General features: G+C 45.4%; 1 protein-coding gene across 1 annotated transcript; it reads right to left on the bottom strand.

Annotated features, from left to right (window-relative positions):
• Window positions 1–13,465: 13,465 nt before the first annotated feature.
• LOC141944833 (uncharacterized) lies at window positions 13,466–18,079 on the bottom strand. The gene has a single exon (XM_074872049.1). The coding sequence runs from the start codon at window positions 17,918–17,920 to the stop codon at window positions 16,934–16,936; it is 987 nt and encodes a 328-aa protein (XP_074728150.1). The 5' UTR covers window positions 17,921–18,079; the 3' UTR covers window positions 13,466–16,933.
• Between the last annotated feature and the right edge of the window lie 678 nt (window positions 18,080–18,757).

The raw sequence follows: 18,757 nt of genomic DNA on the forward strand, positions 1-18,757 counted from the left end.
CCTCCCATTCCCAACAGATTCAGTGTCCCTAAAGCAAATATTTTGACCTGCTGCCTCAACAAACTATTAAATAAACTGCCAAACAACACGGATAAGGGCCAGTCTCTCCCTGCTGATCCTCCCGTGGGGGTGCCAGTAAGAGCTCTCTGCTGTACCCAGCTGGTGATCTCTGGCTGTAGGAGCATGTTCATCTTTAATTCCTCTATGTGAATGTTAAATTTGATTGAAATGAGCCAATTGATTTCTAAGTGACTAATGGGGGACTGATGGTGCAATAAAAAATCCTTATTTGCTCAAGAAAGTACAGAAAAAGACTCCATGACCCTGTCAAATGTGTATCATTAAATTGATCCCCAAATCTGAAAATACATATTTTAATAAAGATCAAATAGAGCTTTTGAATTGTCTTCTGATTTTGAAATTTCTGCCTTGTTCCGAATATATCTAAGTGGAAAGAAAATTTAGGATGTGCAGACTGAACCTGTATTCACATGGAAAAGGGGGTAGGAAAACACTTTTTAATTATCTTTTCCCACTTCATCCAAAGCCTCTCTTGAGGGGAGGGGTGGGACGGAAGAGCTCTGCCTGCTTACTGCAGCAGCTCTCTTTGAATGCTTTTCTTGACAAAGCTGGAAAAGAGCAGGCAAGCAGCCAAAGGCACCAGGCAGAGCTTTTGCTCCCCTTCCATCAAGGGCCTGCTTCTGCGGGGTAGCTCCTGCAGAAACTGGGGTGCATCTGAGGCAGGGAGTCAGGGGGAAGACTGGGGCTGGTGTTTGTCTGCCCGCATCTCAACAGCTGCGATCTGGGTGTCTCCATCTGAGTTATCGTCTGGGCTCCCTTCACAGTCACTGGAGAGAAACGGACACTGTTAGGTGGTGATTCATCTGACCTATTTTAGATGTCTACCTTAAGAGTGGTGAATCATGCCCTAGAAATGCTTCTTGAATATTTGAATAAGGGGCTTTTGTTTTGTCGGTGACTTAGTTTGTTATATGCAAGATTTCTTGCTTTTAAGTAATAGTTTTTAATTGTTTTCATTTTTAATACAGAGTTAATCTTTGCTCAAGACGAGGATGTGCTGATAAGACATCTTACTCTGAGAGCTGGGGTTTCAAAAAATCAGCAGTTTCACTCCTGTGATTTTGTAGTTTGTCTTCTGGAAAGGATGTGTGGAATAGAAACGATGAACTATTAAGACCAAAGAAGACAGAAGCCCAGAGGGGAAAAAGATGAGCAAGTCAGAATCTGAAACAACATAGTCAGGAAACACAGATGATGTGGTTTCTGTAAAAAGCTTGTTTGTTCAGTTAGAGGGGAAGGGAATTTGTGTATGCATAACTGCAGTTTAATTAACTGTAGGAATCACTGTGTATATACAAAAGGCAGATTGATTCATTGGATAGACTATCCAATATCATATTATTATATTGAATATTATATGATATAGGGATATACTATTACAGATTTTATATGTGTGTGTGTGTGTGTCTGTATGCTATTGTAGACTCCAAATCTATGTGCGTAAGGTGGCAGAGGAGCTTGACAGAGAATGGTCTGTGTATGGAAAGTTGAAAGTGATGGAATAGATAATTTTTTTATTACATCCAATCATCCAGCTAGATCTGTGGTTTTTAAAGTTGCATTTCTAACCCTTCAGTATAGCTAAGAAACACTTGAAGATGGGACCTAGCTTCAGAAACGGTCCCCTAATGTAAAGATCTCTGTCTGTAAAAGTTAAGGATGATTTTTTCAGTTGTCTAAATTTTCCCTCTAGACCCCTTCTGCACCAGGACAGCATGGGCAACAGATCAGCAGCTGCTGTATTTTGAATTATGTAGAGATGCTGTGCTATTGCTCCTGCCCCTCTGAAGGTGTCAAGAGGTTGGTGTTGCTTTCTCTGCCCTCTCGCTTTTTTTTTGCCTCTTGCAAGCAAGAAATCAGCACAGCATCATGCAAGGAGCAATGTGGGAAGTGGTTTAATTCGGTGGAACATAGACCTGAGCAGTAATTAATATTCCTGCATAAACATGGTTTTCTCTCAGCCATAGGCCAGGTTTAGAGGTTCTTCATCACAGACATTTTATTCTCTCTGTTGTATTTGCTTTTCCCTCCTGTGGAGCCCTTGTCAAGAGCTACTGATGAGCTGCATTCATTGTTCTTTTTTATACATGTTTGTACGAAAGCTGTATTTTAAAATATATGTCATATAAAATGTGGTTGTATCAAATGTGTTTATAAACTTTACTTATGAAAAGGGTTACAGACTGAGATATAAAAGACATTTCATTGGGCAGCAGACAGAACTTCATTTACAATGGATAAATGCATTGTTGTTACTCAAACGAAGCAGCACGCAAGCTATTCATGGAATGGCATTCATCTTTAATAAATATTTTACATAATACATGCAAGTTATTCATGGAATGGCATTCATTTTTAATACATGTTTTATGAAATGCTGACCACTCAGGACTCCCAGGAATTAAAGATTTGATAACAGCGTGGTCTCTCATATTCTTTTCCTCACTTTTGACCTCAGTGCCATAAAAGCAGTTGCAAGGTTTTTTGCAGTTCCAGACCCCCTGAACATTTCCAGTGTATAGTACATGCAAGCCTATTAATAGATCTTTGCACTTTTTTGTGACCTTTCATAGATTCCTCGGCACTTATTTTAATCCCCCCCCTCAAAAGTCAAAGGCTCATAAATTGAAAATTTTGTGGTGTATTTGTGATGACTTCTATTTTGGGGGGTATGGGATGCTATTTTAAAACATAATGTAATTGGGTCATTGCAGTTACTGGTCCCTTCACTAGTTCAGACATTAAACTTTGGTAAAAGCCTGTTTATGAAGTGGTGGGGCCATTTATGGGCTGCACTGACACTTAGTCTTTGCTGGAGGTAGGTGTGGGGCATAGCAAGCTTTGGCCCGGAGGAGCAGACGATGTTCTGCATACTGAGTCACGGTATTAAATGTGCTTTTTACAATTATTTACAGTGAAATTCACTGTAAGAATGAATCAGGGCATTGGTATTTAATCTGAACTAGAGTTGTGAAATATCAAATGACTCTGCAGGAGTTAGGTTGCTGTGATGACGTGTATCATCCGGGGCTATGTAGCTCTTCGAGGCAAAACATGTCCTTGTGGTTATGCTTTTTCTTGGATTTCTTCTTGCTTATGTAGAAAACCTGTATGTGTAATAATTTGAAAAATTTAAAGGCTTTTTAAATTTTTCAAATAAAATAATTTATTTAAAAATAAATGTCTCAATGTAAATATACATATTTGATTGTAATACATATTACTATAAATATAAATGTATAAATGTTGTAATTAGAAAATAATATAATAGTCCATTCTCAAATGTTTTATTTCTGTCAGAGGAAGGAGTATTCAGAACTGAGTTTTGTGGTGGCTCATTTTACAGTAATGTTATGTGCAACACTTTTTGTTTATACTGCAGGGCAGGGGCGGGAACACTTTCTTCTATTTTTAATTTTGTATCTTAATGATATGGATATTTCACAGTGGTTTCTCTTGAATTTTTCTCAGTTAATTGTACCTAACGCTGTCAAGTCATGAAATATGTGTATTATGGTGGGATGAGACTTTTGCAGCATGAAATGGACCACCAGTATTTAAACTCTGACCTCTAGGTTTGATAAAAATCTTTTTAGATCAGGCGTTACCCACAATGATAATAATATGTAACATACAAAGCTGAGTATTCACTCCTTCCCCTATCAACTTTATAACTACAATGGTTTTAAAATATTTGTTCTTAAGGGTTTCTTGCTTTCAGAAGAAGTCTACATGCAGTTTGCTTGCAAAGGAAAGTGTGAGATTTAGAGCTGAAATGGACATTTATGTGCAAGGGCATTTTTTTCCTATTTGTTTATTATTTGGTTTAGGTAGCATTGCTTTATCTAAATCTTGTATGTGATTTACTAGTCAATGTTAACTACTCAATAATCCTAGTAGGGAAAGTATTGGCAGAGGAATTTAGACTCAGTTCTTCAGCTCAGAATACAATATTATTAAGAATTCACACTGGGTCCCTTTTAAATTAAATTACTTATTATCTTATAGAGCTTCCTAGCCACTTTTCTTCCCCTCTATTTAATTTTGGGGGGGGTTGTTTTGGTTTTTTTACCCCTTGCTGCTTGTCAACCCTGGGTGCAATTCTGAGATCAAAAAAGCCAGTATTTGCACAGCTTTTTGATTTCCTGGGACAAACTCTATAAACATATAAGCAGTGGCTTTGCCCACCGTTTCAGAGATCGGACTTTGTTGCTACAGTCATGATCATAATAAAGGAAAGAAAACAGACCCAAATGCACCATGCAAACTAAGATGGTTTATGGTTGGACTCGATGATCTTAAAGGTCTTTTCCAACCTAAATGATTCTATGATTCTATGACTGGTTAGGGGTGGTGGGATTTTTTTTTTGTTGTGTTTTGTTTTGTTTTGTTTTCCCTCCTTGGTTTTAAAATATCAAACATTCCCCACGCCAGTCCTGCCTTTTTCCATTATCTATTGAAATTGGAGTGGTAATCTAAACCTGGCAGAATGTTAAATTTCCTCTGCCAGGTACTAGATGATGTTCCAGCTGTTGACCTGTGCAATACTGGAAAAGGCCACACGAGGGATATTGCAGGAAGGTTATTGAGAGGCTTCATCAAAAAGCTGTGTGGTGCTGATGGCTGACACTAGGCTGGAAAGAGTCTAGGCAAAAGTCCATATGAAACTCTAGCTAACACGGTAGATTTTAATTTTGTTATATGAGGACTTAATTAGGTCTCCTGTAATAATTCCAGAACGCTGACGGAAGGCTAGAGAATGACCCCACGTAGTCATTAGAAGCCACAAAATACCTGTTTGAGTCAAAAAACCCTACCCAAGGAAGGGAAAACTCTTCATCTACAAGTTATTTCTAAACGACTTCACATGAATGTGGGAAACCACTCATTTGACCCTGGCGATCTCCGAGAAAAGTCACTGGTCTCTAGAGTTTTTCTCTTAGACCAAGAAAATAGGTTCTGCAGGGAAGGCCTCTGCTAGAAGATGACAGACTGTTGGAAACGATGGCAAGCAGAATGCTGCGCACACACCAGCACAGCAAGGAAGAAGGTTGGCTACTGCATATTTCTGGCACCAGCCAACTATTTTTTTTTATTGGAAGAACAGATACAGCCTTAGGCTAGAAAGGTATGTTTTAGGTGTGACTCCTAAGCGTGTTTCTGTTTAAATGGACTTTATTTTAAAATTTTTCAAATTAAAAAATTTTATTTTAAATTGATAGGATAAATCAAGAGTTAAAACAAAACGGGGTTTCATTAGACTCAGTGCATTACCTGGGAAAACAGGCAGGATTCAGCCAGCCAGTTTGCTCCTGGAGATAAACTTGAACCGATGCATCCTCCTCCGTGGCTTTTACAGCACTTGAACATTTCTGGCCCTCCGTGGGGGTGAATGAATGTACTCAATTTCTTTCCTCTGCCCTGAAAGTAATTTTGGGCTGTTTTACCTTTGTCAGTCCAGTCAGCCTGGTTTCTTGGGGACCATTTTCCCCCTCTTTCATTTCAGGATGTGTGACAGGGGCTGTAGCTCCATGTTGCAAATTCTGCAGTTTAAGAGGTTCCCTTTTCCAGTTTCACCCCTTCCCTCAAATCCCCCTGTCACGTACCACAGCTCAATGCCCTCTTCGTGACAGACCTCAATCACCAGTGTAACTGCCCTGTCATAAATAGTTCCCTGTTGAACAACGTGGGGGAAAGAATGGACACAGAACCACAGAATCACAGAATCATCTAGGTTGGAAAAGACCTTGAAGATCATCTAGTCCAGCCGTTAACCTAGCACTGACAGATCCCAACTACACCATATCCCTCAGTGCTATGTCAACCCTACTCTTGAACACCTCCAGGGATGGGGACTCCACCAAATGTGCTGTGGCTCGGAGGTAGGATGGGGTCAGGTAAGGACGGACAGTTTGTAAACTGGCTTGCTGCCAGAGGGATTGCACCACAGCGTTCCACCTTCAGAAACACCAACACGTGAAACAAAAAGACGCCTCATGCTTTCCCTTTAAATCCCATTTTATGCCTGTTAAATCCATAATAAATCACCTAAACAGCAGGCGATCACCTTGGATGCCCTTTCGTCTTGGTGCCTGCAATCAAACCAGCCCACAAACTATTGCCATGCCAGTTTTTTGCTCTGTCTTTGTTCTGGTTTCCCCCATCTATCTGTGACCGATCTTTTAAGATGACATCTCCCTTCTGGTTCTGCCCAGCCAAGCCTCGCAGCAGCCAGCCCCCAGGCAAACAGTAGCATTCTGGCACTCACAGCTACTCCAGTGCCTGCTGCAAGACCACTCTCCCAACAGACCGGCTGTATTTCTAAAGAGATAACATGCCACTATGCCTCATAATTTTCTCATTATCTTCCTGAGAAACTTTTTTCTTGACAGCAGGTAGAATGATGGATTTTTGCACATCCCTTTTTCTGCAGTCTTAAAGTAAATGCTGTAGGAGGTCAGGTGTTTTGCTGAGCCATCATTGCTGTGGCATTTCTTCATTGGCTGACAGCTCCACACGCTATTTGGAGTGGAATCTAGGCAGAAGTCACTGTCACATGAAATCCTTTCTGTACTTGTGCCTTTAGGTGGAGCAAAGTCTTCATCTAACAATATCCCCATCATTCCTTGCTGCAGCAGCAGTTGCTGAGGCACCCTTATAAGAGGAGCATGTCATATACCTCAGTAAATGATTTTAATTGACTAAGCTGATTTTTTATTTCTGGATAAAACTCTAGATTGCTAATTATACTTTCCATTCCATCTTTAAATTAGGTTGTGGAATTGCTAACAGTCTTTTGGTAGTGGTCAGTATTTAGCTCTATAAAGTTAGTATTTATAAAGTTTTCCTGTGTCAACAGGATCTGGCTACTGGAATTCAGGCTTTTTTTGTGGATTTTAATGTAGTACAATTAGATATTACAAAATTAACATATTTGTCCATAGAGTGCAGCTCTGGACATGTGCTTAGGTTCAGGCAGCTCTTTATTCTTCCCTCAACATTTTGCAGTGGAATATCTTCCCTCCTTTTTTCATCCAGTCTCTGCCTCTAAGACTGCAGAGGTCTTTGTCATCTTCATGAGTTTTCTAAGAAAGCCATGAATTGAAACACATGGTCCGTCACATATGCTCTGTCTGACATGTTTTCACTTGAGTCACTCCTTCTCCTGAGGTGTGTATGCTGGAATACCATACTCCAAATGAGACAGATGCTTTAATCTGGACCACATGGCCAACTGTCTCAAACAGAAGCTAACATTCATGCTTAGGAACCAGGCAAAGTATTGCTAAAGGAAGAAGGAAAGTAATTTCAGTTTCTGCTTTAGGCTGAGGCCTTACCTTTGTTTTGGCTCTTATTATGCTTTATTTTTAATTAAACTTGCAGATAGGTCATGTTCTTGAAAACACAGTATTAAGTTAAGCCTCTTGTATGTGTAAGAAATCTATCCTAAACTGTGGTTTTCCCTGGAAAATTACCAGTGCAGCAATCCCTTCCATCGCTCTCTTTCCTCTTTTCCGTGTCCCTGGGATACCCCATCCTGCTGCAGCTCCGCCTGCTCTCCCCTGCTGTCCCCTTGGCCAAGCCTGTGCGAGAAGAGGGACTTGCTCCTCCTGCTTCAGGTGGTTTTCCTTGCCAGGGAGACCCAGATTCTGCCATCTTGGGGTGCTGCCTGCTCTGTGGCTGGGACAGGAGGCTGCAGGGGACAGACATCCAGACACAGGACCTTCCTTTCCGTGATTAAGTCCCCATTTCTAGGTGCTGGAGGATGTACCAGATCTCTGGTTTTAACACGCTGCTCTGAACACAAAGAGAAGATGCTTTTCCTACAGAAGGCAACATAATTCCCCACAAACACAGGAGGAAATCAGCCCTGACTCCCCATCCCTTCCTTTGTGCTGTCTGTCAGAGCACGCCACTGGGGAAGGACAAAATGAAAGAGGAGAGAACATCCCAGCAGCAAAAGGCTCAGGGAAGAAGACAACAAAACCCAAAATCTACCCACGTTTCATCAAACCACTTGTGACAAGAAAAAAAACTTCCAGGTCAGGGCAACAACACATGAGACAAAGCCAAACTGACACAACTCAGTAACAACTTTTCTTTCTTTACCCAATCTGCAAGTGTGTACTAGAGGGAGGAAGGGAGCAGGAAGAGGGGTTGAAGTAGTCAGGGTTACCCTGAGCCCCAGCGTACAAACATGCAAAACCCACTGTTTTGCAGAGCAGAGAAGGTGCCTCTTGGTTTTTGTGCCACAATACTTCGAGCACTTCAGAGCAAGCCACGTGTTGCTCTAAAATGCCAGCAGATCATCTCTAGAGCATTTTCTAAACACATTTTTTACACTTCTAGATATCTGCTCGTGGCTGGTGTCCAAACTACTAAGATGGCAAACTTTGATCTCTGCAGGACTTGACATTTAAGTGCACAGGCTGGCAAAACTACAAGCAGGTAAGCAAGCTATGAGGAACCCTTGCTGCTATACATACCAACAACAGACTTGTTTAGGCTCCCCACATTCAGTTTCCCTTGATTCACTGAGAAAGGTGCAGCTAAACCAGGCACAATGCCATTTTGTCTCTGTGGCACAGACTTGTGAAGTTCCCTAGGCCTTGTTTCTTGCCTAAGGAGTAAGACAGACGGCTGTAGAGAAGTTTAAATAATTGCTGCCAGGCATTTAAAGCAATCATTGATGATTGCGGTTTCCCATTTGGTACTAGTGATGATTAAACTTGTCTAAGCCTCTCCTCCCCTTCCCTCAAACATTTTCTGCTTGTCACACTGACACAGCTATAGTGTGTCTGTACAGTGGATTGGATCAGGAACTGATTCGGCTAAAAATAACCAAGGGTAGAGTGGGGAACTATTACTCTTCAGTCACTGAAACTTTCCAATCTACGTCATGATGCAGTTGCACACACAGCTGCACTGGCACGGTGAGCAGAGCATGGGAGTAAATGACCACAAGGACATGCAGAAGAGGGGATGAGGAACACTCGTTTTGCTTTTGAAAGAAATGCAAGTGGAACCCCAGCTTCAGCGGGATGAGCAGGGTAGTACACACCTGGCAGCTCCACTCCTCAAAGGTACTTAACGAGAGAGGAGCACCGATTCTAGTTGTGTAATGTACGTTTGGAAAAGATCCGTAAGCTGGTCCTCCTCTGGAAATACTCCTTGTGTGTCAAAAAGAAGGTACATTTCTGTTTAATGCCTCTGTTCTGCTTTCTCTTAACTTGCTGCTCCCTCAGGGCTGTTGTTTTATGACAGGATTGCACGGTGGCAATACCAACGTGTAAGGAACTGCTGAGCTCTTTGGATATTTGTTACCACCCGCCCCAGACTGCAATTTTCCCTCGCTTGTGCCAACTCTGCTGTTTGTGGAGCTGTGCTGAGCGCTGGATCAGGGAAGCAATCCAAGTTAAAAATAACCCAGCGGGTGGCTGGGGATGGCAAGAGCCTTAGCCATCCCATGTAATTTGCTGTCACACATCAGGGAAAACTGTTTGCAATTGCAGGAAGTCATGAAAGCCCAGCCTCGGAGATACCTATTTGATACAAGAAATATGAAATTGTCAGCCAGTTGAAGAAGCCTTGTGAATGAAGAGGCAGCAATCCTTTGCCCATGGTCATAAGGGACAAGAGAGCAAACCTTACCGTGCACAGATGCCAGCAGAAAACGTCTTCACACGAGCTTTACTTGAGCTGTTCTTCACATGACAGTTTTGCAACAAAAGCTAGTGGCAGTGTGTGCTATTCAGTTGATGTATGTTGTTTATTCCGTGGATTAGTGAGAAAGTTTTTATGATTTTTAATTTATTATTTTTAATTTTTAAGTTCTGGAAGGGTACTGCACGTAAGGGGCCTGTGCTAATAGAAGAGTATTCTTCACAGACATGAATCTAATAGCTTCGTGTTACAGAGCAAAGTAACAATTTGGGGATGTATTCCAGAAGAACACCCTCTTCTTCTCAGCTCTAGAAAAACAATACCACCGCCGTGATGCACCAGCACCAACCTACATGATCACAGCAGCAGTGACGTGATCTTCACCTACTCATAGGCTTGGAAAGGAGAATCTGTAGTTACACATTCTCTCTTGTGTTCCAAGCCATATCTGGGCTTCTTCTCTCTTTAGTTCATGGATCATGCCTCCTGGGATGAGTATTTTTAAATACCAGTCATTTCCTTTTTCTCCCCCTCCTACTTCTGACTTGGCACTTCACTGCTTCCCTCCCCAGGAATGTCCCTGCTGGGAGCTGGCTGGTTTGAGCACTGATGGCGATGAAGGTGAAGCATCAAGAGTTTCAGAGCCTGAGGAATTTCAGGATCTTCTCAGGTTACATTTCTTGAGAAAGGAATTCACCCTTTCTTCACAGGCATTAGTGGCTCTGTACACATTGAGGTGGATGATGCAGTTGAAACCCACAGTTACATTAACATTAGCAGCTACATCAAATATTAGCCAAATAAAAGCAAGTGCCTGAGGCTTAGGGCAGGATGTGGCTGCCCTAAGGCAAACTCTGAATGCTTTCACACCAACCTCTGTGCTCAGAATAGGCCCGAGACATAACATCACTCTTGACCATGCCAGGTAACCCCTTAGATTTCAAGGGTCCAAGAAGTACCATCATGTTTTGCCAACTTCTTTCACCATTCTAAGAATGTGACGACTTGTGTTCTGTGATTTTAATTCTCTCTCTAGACACAAGGAAAAATGTTTTGTCCCACCCCTCTGCCCCTTGCATTCCCATTGCTGCTTCCTTTCTTCTGATAATTGTTAAAAGATCTTTTTTTTTTTTTTTTATAATAAAGCTGCTTGTGGTTCCTGTTTGACCCTAGGTTCACAAAAAGGTTTGATTAAATGTCAATTAATTGGGAAGATGTCTGCAGTCTCTCTAATGCATACTATATGCAAACTCTGTTTTTCCTGTTTTGCTTGAAGGCATAGAGAGAAATCAAAGGTCAACTGTTAAAGAAATCAGGCAAGAAAAGAAAGCAGTTGCCCAGCAAAGAGGCATCTTCTTAAGCACAACAGCCAGGTGCAGAGCTGTCAAAGCAACTTCTCAGACCCTATCCTAGAAAAGAAGATCTGCTAAGGCTGGGAAAAGGCAGCTCAAATGACATAGGTCTGTCAAAAGCTCTGCCTTCTGTAAAGGCACGTTATATGTGCTCTGGGGTGATTTGGGGCAAGCAAGGAGAGACTGCTCTTTTGTGAGGGGAAACACTGACAGAACAGGGACTGACGCAGAGAAGCCTCCTCTGTGGCTCTGTGCTTAAAGATGGGAAAGCACACCCACCTGAACCATAGCTAGGTAGAGTTCAGCAGTATTTTGGTGAAGGTCAGCTTGAGGTAGAGACGTAGCAGGCAATGGCCCAAAGCAATGTATGACCAGCAGCAGGAGAATTGCAAAAGCTCTGGAAAGCAAGAAAACCAAAAGAAGTCCAGATATGAGGGAGCAACTACTCGGGGTGTCTGGAGAATGGTGACCCTCTCCCAAGCAGCTGTTACCACCTCATCCTCCCAGCAGCCTCAGGAAATCCAACTCCCCAGTGTTTCCTCCTAGCTGTTCATCCCATTTTAATCTCTCCTGCTTATGCTTTCCCTCAAATTGTGGCCTGGTTCAACCATTCACCTTTGTGATGGCAAAATGTCTTGTGCCAGTTTTACTTTGGCTGTGTTGTCCTTCTTAATATTGCCATGCCGTTACCCTTACCCACGCCCAGGGCAGGGAGATAGGCTTGTACAGGCCAGTTGTGCTTGCACTATTACCGGAGAAACCTTTCTGAGGAAGCTTTGTCAGGGGTCAGGCCAGCTGCATTTCCAAGCAGCTTACTTGGTCTGGCCTCCTGAGACTTACTGCGAGTTCTGTGAGTGGATTTGCTTTTTTGGATGAAGGTTCCTTTGGTCAGTTCCTCGAGGCTGTGCAGCCAAGGTTTGCTGTGGCATGGTAGAGTTATTTTGAACTGCCTGTCCATATGGCTGCTCAGACAAGTCTCTTCTAAGCAACGCCAACATTTACACCCAACAGAGCTGTGCTTTGCACAGAGAGTGCCAAAGGGAAGGGTACAGAGGAGTTCACACATCTTGGCACTCTCTGCATCTGCGAGGATGTTTGTGGCCTGCTTTAATCGATGGGTGATTTTACTTACCCCTGGACAGGTTACTGTGCTCTGACCTTGCTGTCCCACCCATCCCAGTGTCTGCCCCAGGCACAGAGTCAGCTATCTGCAGTTACAGATACCTCCATAAAAAGCCTCAGGAAGAAAAAGGAAAATTCTTCCCCTGAGAAGTCTCTGGCTCCTATGCGCTCTGGTTCCTAGGCTCTCCCATCTGTTCACGTGAATGAATGTCCCAAACGGGCCAGGCCTGTGAGAAGAAAACCAGACAGCTGTCCAAGTCCAGCAGGACTGCAAAAACAGTGTTATCAGGTAGATTCATGCATTTCCCATTCAGAAAGCCAGCAAGCACTTGAATGAGAGAGGGGAGGGGACAGTTGAGAGGTACAGCAGCTGATTTACGAGATGTATCAGGTTTGGCATGGAAAAGCTAAAGGCCCTTCAGAGCTTGGGACACAAGGGCAAAGGCAGCAAAGCAGACTACCCCAGCAATGCCTCTTTTGGCCCCTGTGAGCTCCATCTCCTTGAAATATCCTATATTTTCCTTTTTTTTCAGAGATGGGGGTTCTGTTGTTGTGTCTCTGGCTATTCAGAGCAGTGTTGTTGAGGTAAAGAGAAAACAGGGCCACAAAGAAGTTTGCTGTGCATGCAAGGGCAGTTCTGTTTGTTTGATCTATCTCAAAAATTGCTTTAGAGATCACTCTTAAAATATTTCTTAAAATTTATTAAACACGCAAAACACACCTCTTGTTCAAGATCAGAAGAAATCTGTTTTCCCAGTCATAAACAACGAAGCAAAGAGGAATGTAAAAGAAGTTGTATTTCAGTCATCACTATTACATACGCTTTGTCAGTAGGGGACTGGAAAACTGGGTCCCATACAACCCAGGTGACAGAACGGGGGAAGATAATCTCCTCAGAGCAGCTGCAGCTCTGCTAGAACCAGACTTATCTACTAGCAGAATGGTGTGTCACTGCAGAATAAGTCTCTGCCACTTTCCCTCATAAAGGAATGGTGAGCACTGTATGCCATCCTCTGGCTTTTCAGATTCATGCAGAGATGTTAGATGAAAATGAAAACCAATTCTAAGAATACCCTTCACCTCTGGATTCTTAACTGCATTGCACAGCAGCTCTGCTAAGTAACAGTCATCCTTTTGTGAAGGATGACACATGTATTTCCAAATCTGGTCCTGCCAGGGGCCAAAAACTGTGATGCTCAGGTCACTCTGAGGAGAAAGTAAGAAAAAAAGATGGGATAACAAAGAAGACTAGGGTGAAAAATTTTATTTCAGAGATGTCATTCATCCGTTTGCCTATCTTAGGTATTTCTAAAGTGCCATAGTCTCACTGTAGTATCTAAGCACCATTAGCACGACAGGAATTTACAGTATTCTACAGAGTTCCCTCAGCTGGCAGGAGGATCTGGGCACCAGCTGGTGACCATGGGTTTGGGATGGAGTGTGCCAGGGATGGTCTGCCGAAATGATGGTAGCTAATTACCTTTTGCTTTTTTTCCAGTAGTCTCCCACTATGATCCTGAGGGAGGAGACAGCTGGTAGAGAAGCCAGTGAGCTAGCTGCTGTGAAAGTAAACCTTCTGGTTCCTGACTTGTTGCACATGCTCTGTCTTCTGAATTTGGCTCGTGAGTTGGTGCTGCCCACAAAGCAACTAAATCCCTGGAAGAAGAGGAACATACCCTGTCACTTCTGCAACAGCAAAGGAAGGGTGGCGCCCAGATTCTCCTCTCCAGCTAGATGATCACAAACAGTGAAGGGCAGACAGGCTAGGGGAAGTGAATTATTTCAGCCAAGTGACACTGAACAGCGAAAACTAACAGTGGCTGTGGAAAGGAACTCCAGAAATGTGCTTACACTGGTGAGCAATCCAATCCTAGCCGCTAAGACTACTGCACTGGCAATGTGCTGTGAACCCTAAGGCCACTTTGATTTGGCATACAGTTTTAAATAAGTCCATAAAGATCTCAGAAATAAACGCACGTCAATCCTTTTAATTTATAGAGCACTGTTAACTATACACAGCACTTCACAAGGCATGTAGAAAGGAAAAGAAATGCTCTGAGGACTGCTGCGAAGGCATATTCAGGGCCAGCTGGCTTCTCAAACCAGAATCTCGATGTGAGGGTTTCCCTTTGAGTTGAGCTCAGCTATGTGCAGACCTGGGTTTGATTTTATTGATCTGCTACAGCGACTCCGTTCAGATTGCCAATAGAAAAGCTGCATTCACAAGATGCCTTTCCCTGGCAAACAGGGCTTCGCAGCCAGACAGACAGTTTTAGTGCTGTAGATTTCCTTTAGGAAACAAACTGGAATGGGACAGACCCACACAAATCGATCAGTTCTACAGCTGGACCACAAAATAACCTTTCAGTTCAGTTAAAAATGAATCTACCAACTGAGAGCTGTAGTATCCTTTCCGAAAGTCTGCTAGCAAATTAAAATCTTGACGCTTCTGGAACCAATTAGATGACCATTAGTCACATTTCCGAACCACTTTCCAGAAGTGGAACAGAAATCAAGAAGTCATTGGTTTGAAGCTGTTCATTAAAAAAAAAAAAACAAACCCAAACACAAAACTAAAAGCAAAAATGTGCATTTGCAAATGAAGGCTTTGGTTCCTGTGTAAACAAAGCCCACCCCATTTCTGAAAGCTCCTTCTACTTCCCTGAGCAGCTGCACATAAAGGTGCCTTGTTCCTCTAGGAGCTGCAAACAATTTCATGCTCCTCCCACAGCTCCTTTTTATTAAGCTATATGAAAATAACATTTTATCAGCAGTTGAGTGTCAAGAAGTGGCTTGGGGCTTGCAGAAAGGATGCCTGCAATCCCTTGAAGAGCAGCAAGTTCTGTAGAGCAAGCCATTCACAAGCATCCTTGGCCAGCAGCTGCTCAAACCCATGGATCTTCTTGGCATCTTTATTTCCTTCATCTCTTCCCCACCACAGCTCCAGTCCTTTCACCGGCTTCAGTCTGCATTCCTTTTTCTAGAGACCTACTGAAGCCATGGAGCCAGCTGCAGGATTAGTAAGGTACATTGCAAAACCAGAAATCTTTTTTAAGCTCCAGCAGTGCTGGATAAGCACATCAGTCGGTATCGTCACTAAAATGAGCAGCAGCAAAACAGTCTAAAAATATAAAACAATGTAAAGTGTTGCACTGCAATTCATTGTAGTTAAAACCATGGGGGGCGGGGGGGGTTACATCTTACAACTGCCACTGATATGTACCTGTGTAAAACGAGGGGGAGTGACATTTAAAAGTCATTCCTTGCAACCATAGGGGCCACACATTTTTTATAGATATATAAATAAAGCAACTCAATTCCAGATCTTATACACACACACACACACACAAAGTAATCAGTGTAAAACTGAATGTCCTGGTATGAAAATTCAGATGTTTTGGTACAAATCCCATTTTTCCCAGCTTCTTATTGAGAAATGCAAGTATATACAGTATGTTTATCATTCTGAGAAGTACTGATATGGTGTAGTGTCCTACAGCTGCCCCTTTTGACCACTGCCATGGTGTGTGCACGCATGATTGTTCACATATGAGTGTCAAGATACACTTAGTATAAAAGCTAGTTCATATATATGTGAATACATACACAGATGGTATTTACACACACACTGGTCAAAATGGGGCTTGAAAAATACTGGTATGGAATCAGGTCAGTCCTAGTACACCATTGATCTGTCCTATTTTGCAACGCAGCTTACACCAGCCCACCTGAACCGTATCTGTGAATCCGAATTCTGCAGAAGGAGGAGGCTACCAGTACAAACTCACTGGCAACCTCCATACATCCGTCAAGTTGCGTACCATAGTCTTAGCAGCAGCAAGTATAACTCTGATTATTCTTTTTTTTAAGCCTCCAGGTATGATAGTTTTTCTGCATCAGTTACCCACCAGTTCTGAGATCCCAGAACACGTCCCTACGCCGCAGCTCCCTCGTTCCGACCGACCTAGCAGCATTTGCAGGACACCTTTGCAGGCATGCCTTCTTTCTCTGCTTCAGGGTATGCCTACACGTTCCTTTCATAAGCAGACTGAAGTGGTCTTTGCCGGTGCTTCAAGCTGGCCCACAGGCTGTATGCGCATAACACAGTCTCCAGCTTCTCAGCAGGACTTACTTAGCTTTGACCTTCCTGACTGCTGTACAAGACATGGAGCAGGCTTAGACCACAAGCAGGCTGAGCTTCCACAGACCTGTGCAATATCATATAGGTCACAGCATTTCAGCTGCGAGTGGAAAAAAGCCCCTTAAGGACCCCATCTCCCATCTTATTTCCCTCAACACAACCACACGTACACATGTTGCATGACCAAGCAGCTTCTCATCATGTGACCCGGCGCTGCACGATCCCTTCTCAGGCTCTCACAGGGGGGTGGGAGAAAATATCTGTACCTTGGCCACGAGGCAGATGGCATCAAATTCTAGTGCTGGGGAAAGAGGATGACAGGGCCTTGGGATGCCAAACTACCCACCACAACCACTGCTCACTTTCTGTCCATGCCCGAGGTGCACTGGGAAGAGGAGGTGACTGAGAAGGGCAGCGTGGACCAAAGGAATTACTCTGGTCAGCTGCCTATAATCCAGGGGCCCTGGTGTAGTCACACCTGTGTCAACCCCCTTGTCTCTTAGGCACATTTTGGACAGGCCTGGATCAGAAGCTGCACCCTAGATCACCCCCAGGCCACACCTAGTGATGCTGCCTACCACACGTGCACCCGCTGGTGTGAGACTAAGTAGGAGTTGCGACTGAAGCTCTTCCCACAGTGGGAACACTTGAAAGGTTTCTCCCCAGTGTGGGTCCGACGATGACGGATGAGGGTAGAGTTGTCACTGAAGCAGGTCCCACACTCGGCACACTTGTAGGGCTTCTCCCCAGTGTGGGTGCGACGGTGCTGGACAAGGTGCGAGCGCTGGCTGAAGCTTTTCCCGCAGTCAGGGCACAAGTATGGCTTCTCACCTGTGTGGACGCGCCGGTGGATGACGAGCTTCGAGCTCTCGCTGAAGCACTTGTTGCAGTCAGCACACTTGTAGGGCTTCTCGCCCGTGTGGAGCCGCTGGTGGGCAATGAGGTTGGAGCTGTCGCTGAAGCGCTTCCCGCACTGGGGGCACTTGTAAGGTTTCTCGCCCGTGTGAAAGTTGGCGTGGCGGAGCAGGCCCGAGTTCTGGTAGAAGTTCCTCCCGCACTTGGCACAGACATAAGGCCTCTCGCCGGTGTGGTTGCGCTGGTGCTGCACCAGGTGGGTGCTCTGGCTGAAGCTCTTCCCGCAGTCCTTGCACCGGTACGGCCGCTCGCCCGTGTGGACGCGCTGGTGCTGGATGAGGTGGGAGCGGCGGCTGAAGCTCTTGCCGCAGTCGGCACACCCGTACGGCTTCTCCCCGGTGTGGATCCTCTGGTGACGGATCAGGTCGGAGCTGCGGTTGAAGCTCTGCCCGCACTCGATGCAGATGTAGGGCTTCTCTCCCATGAAGGCTCGCTGGGGAACCACCGTCTCTTTACGCTTACGGAAGCCGCAGCGAGAGGTCTTCTCCGGCCCCGTCTCTGGAGAGAGAAGGTCCGGCCTCGGACGGGACGCTCCCTGGTCACAGCCCGGAGGAGATGCTTCCCTCATGAAAAAGTCTGAAATGGCCCCACGGGGTTCGGCTGCCTCTGGCCCATCTGGCTGGAGATCCCCCTCATTTTCACTCATGCTCCCATCACCTGCTGGGACAGAAGGAGGGTCCAGACACAACCACAGAATCAGAGAATCATCAAGGTTGGAAAAGACCTTGAAGATCCTCCAGTCCAACCATTAACCTCACACTGACTGTCTCAACTCCACCAGATCCCTCAGCGCTGGGTCAACCCGACTCTTCAACCCCTCCAGGGATGGGGACTCCACCACCACCCTGGGCAGCCTATTCCAACGCCCAACAACCCCTTCTGCAAAGAAATACTTCCTAAGAGCCAGTCTGACCCTGCCCTGGCGCAAAACCAACGCGTTTAGTCACGGCCCTCAGCCCCTTCTTTCCCCCGCCCAGCCTGGCCACCGCAGCCGCCCCACACGGCCCCCGGCCAGGTGCTGCGTCCTCCCGCCCGCTCCGTCCCGGCTCCGCCGCTTCCAGGGGAGAGGCGAAGGCGTCGGGACCGGCTCCATCCTCCCTCGCTGTCACCCGCCTGCGCGGCCACCCCCGCCGAGGGGGCCGGGCCGGGCCGGGGGAAGGAGCTGCCGGGAGCGGCGGGGCCTGGCGGCGGCACCCGACCGGCCCTCCCGAGCCCCCGCCGCCCTCCCGCGGGGGCAGCACCGGCGGCGGCGACGCTGCGGGAAAACCACCCCGCGCCCCCGCAGCCCGGCGCCCCATCTCCCCCCGCCTCCCCGAGCCGTGCCCGCCTCACCTCGGCACGGCCCCGGCCCGGCCCCGGCGGGGCGGAGGGGGCGCCGGGCGCAGCCCCGGCTGGGCGCGGCGCGGCCAGCGGCCGCGGGGAGGGGCAGTTCCCCCGACCGGGGCCCGCCCCGCCGGCACTTCCTGCGGCTCCCGGGAGGCGG

The sequence above is a fragment of the Strix uralensis genome, chromosome 5, assembly GCF_047716275.1.
Source record: "Strix uralensis isolate ZFMK-TIS-50842 chromosome 5, bStrUra1, whole genome shotgun sequence".
Taxonomy (NCBI): domain Eukaryota; kingdom Metazoa; phylum Chordata; class Aves; order Strigiformes; family Strigidae; genus Strix; species Strix uralensis.

Excerpts from the sequence above, each read along its gene's own strand:
- LOC141944833 (XM_074872049.1), bottom strand. The coding sequence starts at position 17,920 with ATGAGTGAAAATGAGGGGGATCTCCAGCCAGATGGGCCAGAGGCAGCC.